Source organism: Dromiciops gliroides, chromosome 4, assembly GCF_019393635.1.
Source record: "Dromiciops gliroides isolate mDroGli1 chromosome 4, mDroGli1.pri, whole genome shotgun sequence".
NCBI lineage: Eukaryota > Metazoa > Chordata > Mammalia > Microbiotheria > Microbiotheriidae > Dromiciops > Dromiciops gliroides.
The window spans coordinates 54,263,661-54,275,690 of NC_057864.1; the positions used below are offsets into that span (position 1 = coordinate 54,263,661).

Below are 12,030 nucleotides of genomic sequence, written 5' to 3' on the forward strand. Positions count from 1 at the left end.
CTCAGAATCAGAAGGAACTTCAGAGGCCCTCAAGTCCAACTCACATAAGGATAAAAATCCCCTTTGTAATATCCCTTATTGGTTGTTCATCCACCCTCTGTTTGAAGACCTCCATGATGGGAATCCTATTGCTCAATAAGTCAGTCCACTCCTCTTTGGGACAGCCTTGATTGTTAAGAAGTTTTTCTTTATATATAAACTAATTTTTCTCTCATTTCTGGTCATGATTCCTTCTGTTCTCTAGTCCAAACTGAATAAGATCACTGCTTTTTGTTATACAGCCCTTCAAATCTTTTAAGGACAAGCTATCATGTCCTTCCTCTTCCTCTTCCACTCCAAATTTTCTCTTATTCAGAATAACATCCTCAGTTCTATCAACTTCTCCTATAACATGGTCTCAAGCTTCTTCACCATCTTTCCTTAACTGCAAGGTGCTCTCCAACTTGCAGGTTCCTGATAATATCATGCTGGGATCTGGATGCCATACTTCAGAGTCATCTGACAAGGGCAGATGACAGCACAAATAAGCACCTCATCCTACCCATTCTGGACAATAGTGAAGTCTTGCTTATAGTTCATGGCTTGGCTCATTTCCCAAATACTTCCATTAAGTCTTTTATGATACTGTTAATCTCGAGTGATATTTGACCTTAGATTGTCTAAGCTTTAAATTGGAAGCTTTAGCAAGAGTTTAGACTTTTATATATTTAATAAAAGTGTATCAGAAGTTGGCAAGGAGAGAAAGAGGTAATAATCTAACTATCTCTAAGAGACCCCAGCATCCGACCTCCCAAACCAAGGTCAGGAACCCAAGAGACCCATGCTTCCATGGCTACCTCCAGAAACTCTTGTCAAACAGGAAAAAGGGAAACACACACACACACAAACTTCCAAGCTAATTGGCTGGTAACTTTGCTTGACGCAACTAACAGGCGGGTCTATAGATGTAAGTTCTGGAAGCCAGGCAACTTCCAGATGCTAAAGTCACATGGTTTCTAAATCACATGCTTTCTCCTCATGGTGGAGCTTCCCTGCAATATCTCCAGCAGGGGGTGTCATTCCAATTCCCACAAGTGTTAGAACTACAAAGGACCTCTGCAACCATCTAGTCCACACAGTTAATCTTTCTCCTTTCTGAACTCTTTCAGCACTTGAAGTCTGTTACAGGGGTGTGCTGGTAAGTTTTTAACAACTGGCACTACAGGGCAATTGGGCAGCTAAGTGATGCAGTGGATAGCGTTCTGGCACTGGAGTCAGAAAGACTTTAAGAGTTCAAATCTAGCCTTAGACATGTACTAGCTATGTGACTTTGGGCAAGTCACTTAACCACATTTGCCTCAGTTTCTGAATCTATAAAATGATCTGGAGAAGGAAATGGGAATCTACTCCAATATTTTTGGCAAGAAAACCCCAATGGGCTCACAAAGAATTAGACACAACTGAAAACAGCTGAACAACAACAATACTTCAGGAAAAAATACATGACATATTTTAAAGTTTAACCCATATTATTAATATTTTCTATATCACTTTCTTAACTTTAGACTATCAGCAAAACAATAAATCAAGCCCTGACTTCCACATTTACTCATTTCTGAAGTATAAATGCTTACACTGAATTTTTAACAATCAGCTCTCATAAGCTTGTTTGAGCTAGTTCCAGCATAGCCTTGAGTCTGGACCATATAATTTAGTAATTCACTATATAATATCATGTATGGCCCTTTAAAATAATCTAACTCTGGGTTCAGATACTACCTCTAGCATTTGTTCGCTGTGTAAGCTTGGGCAAGTCTCTTAAACTACTTCTGTGATGCTCAGTTTCCTCATCTGAAAAATGAGAGGATTGGACAAGTTTGCTTCTGAAGTCCCATCGAGATCTAGGTTGATGATCCTATTATCCTATTTTTTTCATATCCCCCACTGCATTAAGCTCAACCTCTTACACATGTCTAGTGCCAAATAAATACATATTGGGTAGATGAATGAAGGAATGGAATGGTGTTGGTAATTTAGTTCTAAGTAGGTGTTAGGAGGAAGGGGATTTTTCTGAAAGTTGGGAAAATTAGGAAAACAAAAATGTACAAGTGAGAAAGTGAATATATATCATATATTTGAATAAGAAATATGGGAGGGAAAGTACAAGCTAGTCATTAGCTGTTCAGATAAGCCCACTAACTCCCTGGGTTAAATAAACACATTAAAAAGATTTCAAATAGTAGGCTGAGATTACTGGGGTTGCTGGGATTGTCTAATTTCTGCAAAATGGTCTGCAAAGTTTGAAGACCATTAAGGGGGAAAAAAGCTGACTTAATTAAAAGGTAAAAAAACCCCAAACAAACAAAAAACCAGCAGGTGAAAGATTCTCCCATGCTTTCAAATTCTCCATTTTTAATAGTCTAAAAATGATCCAGTGGTTTGGGGTTTTCCATTGACTGGATTCAATATTGGAGGCAGCCTTATAAAATCATACCTCTTTTTTTCCCTTGTCCTCTGATTCTTCTTTCACAAGATGACTAATGTAGAAATGTTTAAAGTGATTATACACATACAACCTTTATCAGACTGCTTTCCATCTTGGGAAGGAGGGAGGGAAGGGAGAGTGGGAGAAAAAAAATTTGGAACTAAAAATCCTATGAAAACAAATGTTGAAAACTATCCTTATACATAACTGGAAAATAATAAAATACTTAAAAAATAAAATCATATCTCGTTTGGTCATATTTAACTCATATAAACAGTAGCTGAATAAAATGGTCCCATATACCTGTGCAAGTCTACAAGGTTACAATGAATATTGGGAAAAGAGCAGCCTTTATTTCAACTCACAAAATAATTCAGAATACACATAAAGGTTAAAAGTAGATATTCTAGCTCTGGGGGCAAAATGTGTGATCCTTTTCTCCCAGGAGCATGACTCTGCTCAAGGACTTCCCTTTCCTCTTGAGGAGGATGGGACCTGGGAATCTCAAACTTGAGGTGTCTATAGAGATAACTCTAATTGTGGCATAGCCCAGGAAATATCTGTGCTGTATTAAGGGACTAGAAGCTGAGAGGTTCCACCATAGTCCCTCCAAATTTGAGGTGCAGGACCTCAGTTCAGGCTGCATGGGTGGGGGCATCTGCTGCTAAACCCCACAGGACCCAGATCAACTCTTAGCTTTGCTACACTCTGATCTGTCCTCTAGAATCAGCATCATGATGTTAAGGATTGCCCAAGTTGTGAGTGTAGCGCTCCTTGAGGCTTTTAGGAGTTTATGTGATATCATGGAAAACACACAAGACTTTTAATGACTAGGAACCAGACTTGATTCCAACCTCCATCATTTCCTACCTGCATGACCTTAGACAAATCACTTGTCTAAGGCTCAATTTCCTCTTCTATAAAATGGGGATAATAATGCTTCCATAATGTACTACTTAAGAGGTAGGCAATATAATTCCATAAACACCCATTAAGTACCTAAAAAGGGCAAGTCTTTATGTGAGTATACAAATAAAAGAGTCCCTGTCCTTGATGATCTTACATTATACTGAGGGATAGAATTCATAAACAAATAAATACAGTATGACGATAAAGGAGTAGGGAGAGTATGAACAGCTGGGGTTAAGGTAATAGAGAAGGGCTTAAAGAGCTTGTTCTATAAATAGGAGGATGGTTAGTGTGAATAAACAGAGGTAGGAGATGGAATATGGAGTTTGGAGAATAGGTAAGTAGCTTAGTTTGAATAGACTTAGAGTTTGTGCAAGGAAGACAGACAAAATAAGGTTGGAAATATAGGCTGGAGCCATATTCTAGAGGATGTTATATGCCAAACTAAAGAGTTTATCCTTTATCATTTGGGTAGTAGGGAACTACCAAATATCTCTAAACAAGGGAGCTACATGGGCACATCTATGACCCAGGAAGACTCTGTTGCCAGTTTTGTGGAAGACTGACCAGAAGCAGTGAGATAAATCAAGATTGGTTCAGGTGAGAAATGCTGGAAGCCTCAACTTTGATGGTGACTGAGAATAGAAAAGGTTGTAGGTGTGAGAGGGTGAAGGAAGGATAAACAAGATTCAGAAACTTATTGAATATGGTGAAGGGAGGAGGTAAAGAGTCAAGGGTAGCTTGGGTTATTAACCTGGTGAATGGGAGGACAGTGCTGCCCCCAACAAAAACAGAGAAGTATAGAGAACATACTAGTTAGAGGGAAAGAAAATGAGTTTTGTCTTGGACATTTTTTTTCAGGGCAATGAGGGTTAAGTGACATTCCCAGGGTCACACAGCTAGTAAGTGTCAAGTGTCTGAGGCTGGATTTGAACTCAGGTCCTCCTGAATCCAGGGCCACTGCTTTATCCACTGCACCACTTAGTTGCCCCTGTCTTGGACATTTTTAAGCTTGACATGTTTATAGAACATGAAGAATGAGCTACCCAATAGTCACTTGATATGTGACAGGAGTTGTAGAGAGGTACTAGGGCTGGATATATCAATTTGGGAGAAATTTGCATAAAGATGATAGTTGAACTCCTTCTAGCTTAGAAGATATCATGAAGGACTATAGAAAGAAAAGGCCCATTAGAGAGCCCCATGAAACAAATATGCCAAAGGGATAAGTAGTAGAGTATCTATAGCAAGGGAGATTGAGAAGGAATGGTCATACATGAAGCAAGGGAACCCAGGATTACCCTCTATCAGGGTGGTGGGGGAGAGTAATAATATCAAAACCTGGAAAGAAGTCAAGGGGGCTCAGGAAATCCCATTTCACCTGAGATCATTAGTAACTTGAAATTCAACAGTCTCCTTGAGAAGCCACAAGGATTTGGAAAGTGAACAGGTGATGAGGAAGGAGAGGTGGCAAAGGTAGGTCAGACTTGCTAAGTCTGTGAAAGGCAGTTACAAGAAGATTACTAGAAGGGTCAAGGTGAAGGCCTAGGTCAAGGAAAAGTTTTTTAAGGCTAAGAATATGTGTGTAAGCAACTCAGGGAAAGAACCATTAGAAAGGGAAATGCTGAAAGTAAGAGAAATAGAGCAAATGATCAAAAGGAAATGTTCCTGGAGTAGATGAGAAAGGATGGATCAAGGGAACACATCAAACATTTGGTCTTGTCAAAAAGAAGATTCACTTCTTCCTCAGAGAAGTGAAAGGTAAAAGGTGAAAATAGGCAAAGATAGAAGAGAGTTTTAGGGGTATGGAGCAGAGCAGAAGGTGAAACCTACCATAGGGGACCTCTATTTTCTCAGTAATGTAGAGGGATAGATAATCTGCTAAGAGAAAGGACCAGGACTTGAGGAGGTTGAAAGCTCCTTGAGGTTAGGGGTTCTATCCTACCCTTCTTTATATGGCTCACTGTGCCACATGTATAGCAGGTGTTCAACAAATGTATTCCAAAGTAGATTCGCTGTCTTCCAGAGTTATCTCGGTATTAAAGGAAAAGAGAGGAAACAAAACACCTTTTTTGTATTTTTTAAAAAGTGCCGACATTAGTGTTGGGCCCACATCCCAATACTCTCTTTAAGAACAGACTTGACAAATATTTGCAGGGTGTGAGAAAAGTGATTTATCAGCCCCATTGCTAAAGTCAACAAGATTTACTGAAATAAACCACCGATGCTGAGCTGGTCCAGCTGTGGCTGCCTTCTCTTGATAAACACTGGACTATTACGGGTGAGAAGCCAGCTTAACTGAACTCACAAGTGCCTGAGCATTTCAAAATAGTATCCTCTCTGTCCCTTCCCAAAAGCACTTTGCACTGAAGAACCATAAAGGTAGATGGTGATTCAAAAAAAAAAAAAGCCCCCAGATTGTCTAATTTAGAAGTGGCAGATATCAGTTTTATAGCTGCCTCCAGGCCCCAGTGCTCCTGAATGTGGCCTGAACTAGATTAAAATGTGATTGGGAAATATTTAACAAAATAAAAGATATCAATATGCAGCCCTCGGGGTCCCTGTGTATGGATTTGTGGCCCTTTTTTCTCTTTGAATTTGATTTCACTGGTCCAGTTCATCCCCCTCATTTTACATATGAGGAAGTGGGTCCCCCAAAATTAAGTGACATAATTAGTCATACAGTAAGTCAATGGCAGGATTCAAATTCAGATCTTTGACTTCCTAGTATCATGTTCCTTCCCACATCACATTCTTCCTTTCTACAATAGCTCCTTTACAATCCAGGATGCTGAAGGCCTGAATTTACCACTGCTAGAGCCTGGGGTAGCTTAAGGTACAGTCAACTCTTTAGTTCTAAGTTCCCACTAGCCAGTGTTGGATCTACAGTGACCACAGAATGGGAGAACATTACATGTCTAAGGCACAGGTGGGGAAAGAAAAAAGAAAGAAATGAAAAAGGAATGAGAAAATAGGAGATAACTAAAGGTAGAAACATCAAATTTCAGAATCTCAGAATTGGAAGGGATTTCAGAGACAATCTAGTCCAACCTGGACCTGAGGAATGATGCCCTCTATAAGACCGCCAACAAGTAGTCATCCAGGAAGAAGAGAGAGGGGCAAGCAGAAGAGCAAGACCACACTCATGCGGTTCTTTCTGGATGCAAAGTGCTTTCTAGACATTATCGTATTTGATCTTGTTGTTCAGTCTTTTCAGTCATGTCTGACTCTTTGTGATCCCATTTAGGGTTTTCTTGGCAAAGATACTAAAGTGGTCTGTCATTTCTTTCTCCAGCTCATTTTACAGAGGAGGCAAACAGGGTTAAGTGACTTTCCCAGGCTCCCATAACTAATGTCTGAGGCTGAATTTGAATTCAGGTCTTCTTGACACCCGGCCCAGAGCTCTATTCACTATGCCACTTATATGCCCCAATTTAATCCCTACTCAATGATGTAGCATAAATATTACTCTCTTCATTTTTCTGAAAGACACTAAAGGACTAGCTCAAGGTAATACAGTTAGGAGTTATGAGGGGAGAGATCCCTCAGATATATGTGCATGTGGAGTTCCAGACTTAGTATGACCATATTAAATGCACAAAAGTCAGATTAAAAGTGTTGCATTCTCTTCAAAGGTGTCAAGCCTACTGTGATGTTTAAAATCTAAATGTGTGGTCGCCTTAAATTAGACACTTTAGCGCCAGTCTTTGGGCATTAAACATTTATTAAAGCATAATAGGTATTGAGTTAAGAAAAGAACTATCTAGCCTAGAGTTTCAGCCTGGTATGGTTCTTCCTCAAGTCCTCTGCCATGACCCTGCTTCAACCATGAACTGCCTTCAAACTGAGTGTGGAAGCTTTTTATAGGTCTGGAGCAGAGGTGGTCCTTACACATTGCTTCAAGCTGATTGGTAGGTGTCATCCAAATCCATTGGTTCACTGGACTTGAAGGTGGTCTCGAGTTGAGTTCAAAGTCCTTAGCTTCTGAGAACAATACCTTCTCTTTTTTTATGGTATAGAAAAGTCTTTAATGTGGCACCCTCCCCCCTTCCCACCATTCTTCAAGAGAGGAGCTGTCCAGCCAGGGCCTGGAATTGCTAAACTCCTTGCAGAGAGGCTGAAACTTAAGTCACTCCAGTACTGGGAACTTCCAATTGGAGCCTCCCCAGAATCTCAATAAATACAGTCAAAATATAGGGGCTGTGGCTGTGTCTTTGGAGAAACTGAAGGAGGTGTTGTCACCAAATACCCTCGTTCAGCTCGCACGCATGCACACAGGCGCTCTGCAAACATACCACATTGCAGGAGCATCCACGAACACTCTATACACACAAATGTACACACTAAGGCTGCCTCTTCACCATCCCCAGGCCTGCCCACACACTGAGGTTGAAAGGCTTGGGAGCATGTGTTCAGAGAGAATCTCTCCAAGCTGACCCCCTCCCTCCTAAGGGAGGTTAAGGGGAGACAAAGCTTGTGTTGAATTGGTCGTTGACTGAGCAGGTGGCACTACTGTTGATCTGGGCCCAGGTAGGGAAATGGTCCAGTTGAAAGATGGGGTAGGCCCAGGTGTTGATGGCCAGCGTGATGATCAGTATGCCAATGATATTGAGAAGAAATCCTGCTTTGACCATGTCACACACTTTGAGATGCCCAAATGAGAAGACGATGGCATTACATGGGGTGGCCACAGGCAGCATAAAGGCCAGAGAGGATGTGACGGTACAGGGGAGCATGACATAGAGTGGGTTGAGGCAGATGGCCTGGGACAAGGAAGCGAGGATGGGCAGAAAGAGGGTATTGGTGGCCACATTGCTGGTACATTCAGTGAAAGCAGCCACAATGACACAAAGGATGAAGGCGATGGCCGGAGAAGGGATGCTCTGTAGTGGTGTTAGCTTGTTCCCCAGCCACTGGGACAGGCCTGATGTCTCACAGCCCCTGGCGAGAGCAAAGCCTCCACCCAGCAGGAAGACGATATTCCAGGGCATTTTCTTATTCACGATATCCCAGGTCAGGAGCGCAGGTGGGGCCTTCAACTTTCCCTCAGGGGCCTGCTGCTGGGAGCCAGGGAGCTCTGAGGGTATGATAAACAGGAGGATGCCAATGAAGAAGGCCACGGTGCCATCTGAGACCATGCTTTCCCCCTTTTCGTTAGGAAAGGCCACATTGCCCCAACCGGGGAAGAAGCCAGGCTCTCTCGTGAACCACAGGACTACTAGGAGAACGAACAGGACGGTGACGAGTTTCTCAGCAACGGTCATGGGGCCCAACTTCTTTTGTTCAGTCTGGATGACTCGGTATGCTGCTCGCTCCTTTTCTCGAGCCTGCCCTCCGTAGGTGAAGTTCGTCCGCAAGTTAAATCCCAAGAACAGGAACTGAAGCCATATCCAGGATAGTAACAGTAGGATGACCGTGATGGGGAAGGCAAAACCGAACCAGGAAGCAAAGTTCACCACACTGGGGTTGTCTGGGAAGAGCGAGTTAACTTGTCCCTGTAACACCAGGTTGGGACCGGTGCCCGTCAGTGTGGCTATGCCCCCGATGCTGGCAGCATAGCTGACACAAAGGCTCATGCCCTGGGAGAATTTGAGCTGTTCTCTTTCCTTCTCACGGTTATCCAGGAGCACTGGTGCTGGGGCAGGGCTGCTATCCGGCTTTGGCGGTTCTTTCTCAGTGACGGCGCCGGGTTCCTGGAGCTCAAAGGAGATGTTGATGTTGCCCACCTCCTCGTCCTTCTGCTCTGGGGTTTTGTGAAGCTGCTCCAGCACAGCTTGGGCGATGGGCACCATCATGGCTGTGGTGGCGGTGTTGCTGATCCACATGGACAGGAATGCTGTGACGATCATGAAGCCCAGGATCAAGAATACTGGCCTCACACCAATGATGAGAAGGACACGGAGAGCAATTCGCTTATGCAGGTTCCATTGTTCAACAGCTATGGCCACCAGCAGGCCACCGATGAAGAGGATGTTGGTGTCTTTCAAGTAGGCGACGGAAACCTCTGATGCATCCATGACGGCCATCATGGGGAAGAGGATGATGGGGAAGAAGGCAGTCACTGCCAGCGGCAGGACCTCTGTGCACCACAGGAGCGCCACGAGGATGATAGTGTAGGCACATTTGGATTCCTTGCCTTCGACCAGGACGGGCAGGGGCAGCAGCAAGATTGGAAACAGGACGGTCATTAGATACTTCCGAAAAGCCCATAGGAACTGCCGCAATTTTGCCATGGTGGTGGAGGGAGCTAGCCAGTGCTGAACAGATGAGTCCTCCAGGCTCGGGAAGGATTATATAAAGCTGTGAGGTGTTAACCATTGACCATGGCAAATCAAATACCTTCTTAAGGGCTGGCCAGGTGTGGTTACAATCTAATTAACTTGAATTAGGCTAATCCACAGTCAATCACTCTCACTTAATCCAATCACTTTAGATTAATCTCCAGGTGAGCCTTTGAGTATCTGCCAAATCCCATTATTTTCTCACACTATGGAAGAGGCTGCTTACTTTTCAGGTAACTAAACATATGATGGAGAAAGAAAAATCTAGCCCTTCAAGTGAATATGGTCAACATAAACTAAGGAAAAGAAAGGGAGGGTGGTAACAAGAAAAAGAATGATGAGACAAGATATTAAAATGTCTAGAAACTAGATAATGTGGCTCTTAAAGGAGACATTATATTCTTGAGAACCAAAAATAACAAAACAGAAAAAGAGCATTAACAAGCTGAATATGGAACTTAAAAAATTAGAAAATCAACCCCCAAAAGCACAAAGGAGGAAATCTTAGAAATTAGAAAATTAGATGAATAGATATATTACACCTTTTAAAAATAGATGACTAGGGGCAGCTAGGTGGCACAGTGGATAGAACACTGGCCCTGGAGTCAGGAGTACCTGAGTTCAAATCTGGCCTGAGAACCTTAACACTTACTAGCTGTGTGACCCTGGGCAAGTCACTTAACCCCAATTGCCTCACTAAAAAAAAAATAGATGACTAGCAAAAATTTTAAAATCCCTTGAAAAAACTAAGAACATAAACAAACCTTTAGATAACCTTATTAATAAGAAGAGAGAAGAAAATAAAATTAGCAAAAAAAAAAAACAAGGTGGAAATCACAACAGAGAAGGAATACAAGAGTTATTAGACCTGTTGTTAGTTATATTCCTCCAAATTGAGAATTTACAAGAAATAGAGATTAACCTGAAAAAATACAAAATAGTTGAACAAAAATAACAACTAAAGATTGTATGACTGTAGGCAGAAAACCTGAGTTCAAGATTCATGTTTCCCAGACACTTGCTTCCTCTGTTACCTGTGTGTCATGAAAATGGAATGTGATAGATGAGATTTAGCAGATACTCAGGAGCCCACCTGAAGATTAATTTAAACTGATTGAATTGGATAAAGCGACTGACTGCTGACTGGATTACTGACTGATTTCTAGTTTACTAGAATCTAAGCACATCAGGCTGGTACTTAAGTGTACTTAAGAAATCCTGGTTCTCAGAAGCTAACGACTTTGAATTTTGACCACCTTCCAGCCCAGTCAACCAATCAGCTTGAAGAACCTCCCATTTCTGGGAGGGGACAGGAAGGAGGGAGCAGAGGCTGCCCCGGGAACTCGGTCTCTTTGGCTGTGAGACATCGCTGTGGCGGAGACAAGACTTCAGAAAGGAGAATATTAGGAAAGCTAGGATTTCCAGGTTATAGGAATTCTGTTCTCAATCTTTCTCTTTTCTTTTACTATCTTTCGATAAACACTTAAAAAACCTAAACTCATTTATCAGTGATTTTAGTCAGTTTCCCCCCAAAACTGGGGGGACAGATTAGAACCTATGTTTAGAGATTTAAATTACACACCTGAGGTAAGCAATTTAATCTTACTGGGTTTGAATTTCTTTATTTGTAAAAGTGGGAGGAAGGATGAGGTGGTGCAGTGGATAAAGCACAGGGCTTGGAGTTAGGAATATCCAAATATGGGCTCAGACACTTAGTAACTGTGTGACCCTGGGCAGGTCACTTAACCCTATTTGCCTCAGTTTCCTCATCTGCAAGATGAGCTGGAGAAGCAAATGGTCAACCACTTTAGTATCATTGCCAAGAAAATCCCAAATGGGGTGACAACGAATCAGACATGACAGAAAAACAACTAAACAAAACAACACTAGATAGTATCTTAGGAGTTCCCAATGGACCTGAAAGAACCCTCCATATTGGGATCTATGAATCTAGAAACTAGCTTTATAGCAACTGAAGGAAAAAAAAAATCTAGGTGGATTTATTAGATTGATTGTAACTTCTGGAACATATTTTTACAAAAACTGAAGTAATCTAGCACAGGAAATATATTCACATTGTTTGAAGAAACTTGGTGAAGTCCTGTGAGGTTTATGGAATAAAGCAAGCTAGTTTAAAAGCCTAGGATTAGAGTGTCTGGCATCTTAGTGGTAGAAGCCTTTCAATCAAGCCTCTGAGAAGAAGGCGCTAGAGGAAGAGGGGGAGAGGAGCCCAGACCCCAGAATCTGTTTCATTCCTCCCTTGGCAAGAGGGAGATCTTGTGAACTTCAAAGGACTTGGTACTTTCTATTGGCATCTTACTCCTAGCAGAGTCCCCAGAACAGCTGGCATATTCCCCACATCAAGAGCCAAGGGCA

At 42.1% G+C, this 12,030-nt stretch overlaps 1 protein-coding gene across 1 annotated transcript; it reads right to left on the minus strand.

Moving 5' to 3' along the window:
• Window positions 1–7,830: 7,830 nt before the first annotated feature.
• Window positions 7,831–9,606, minus strand: LOC122752687 (solute carrier family 13 member 2-like). Its single transcript, XM_043999564.1, has one exon. It carries the CDS (start codon window positions 9,604–9,606, stop codon window positions 7,831–7,833), a length of 1,776 nt encoding a protein of 591 aa, XP_043855499.1.
• Between the last annotated feature and the right edge of the window lie 2,424 nt (window positions 9,607–12,030).

Bases quoted from the DNA above. Each gene is read 5' to 3' on its own strand.
- LOC122752687 (XM_043999564.1), bottom strand. From the start codon at position 9,606: ATGGCAAAATTGCGGCAGTTCCTATGGGCTTTTCGGAAGTATCTAATG.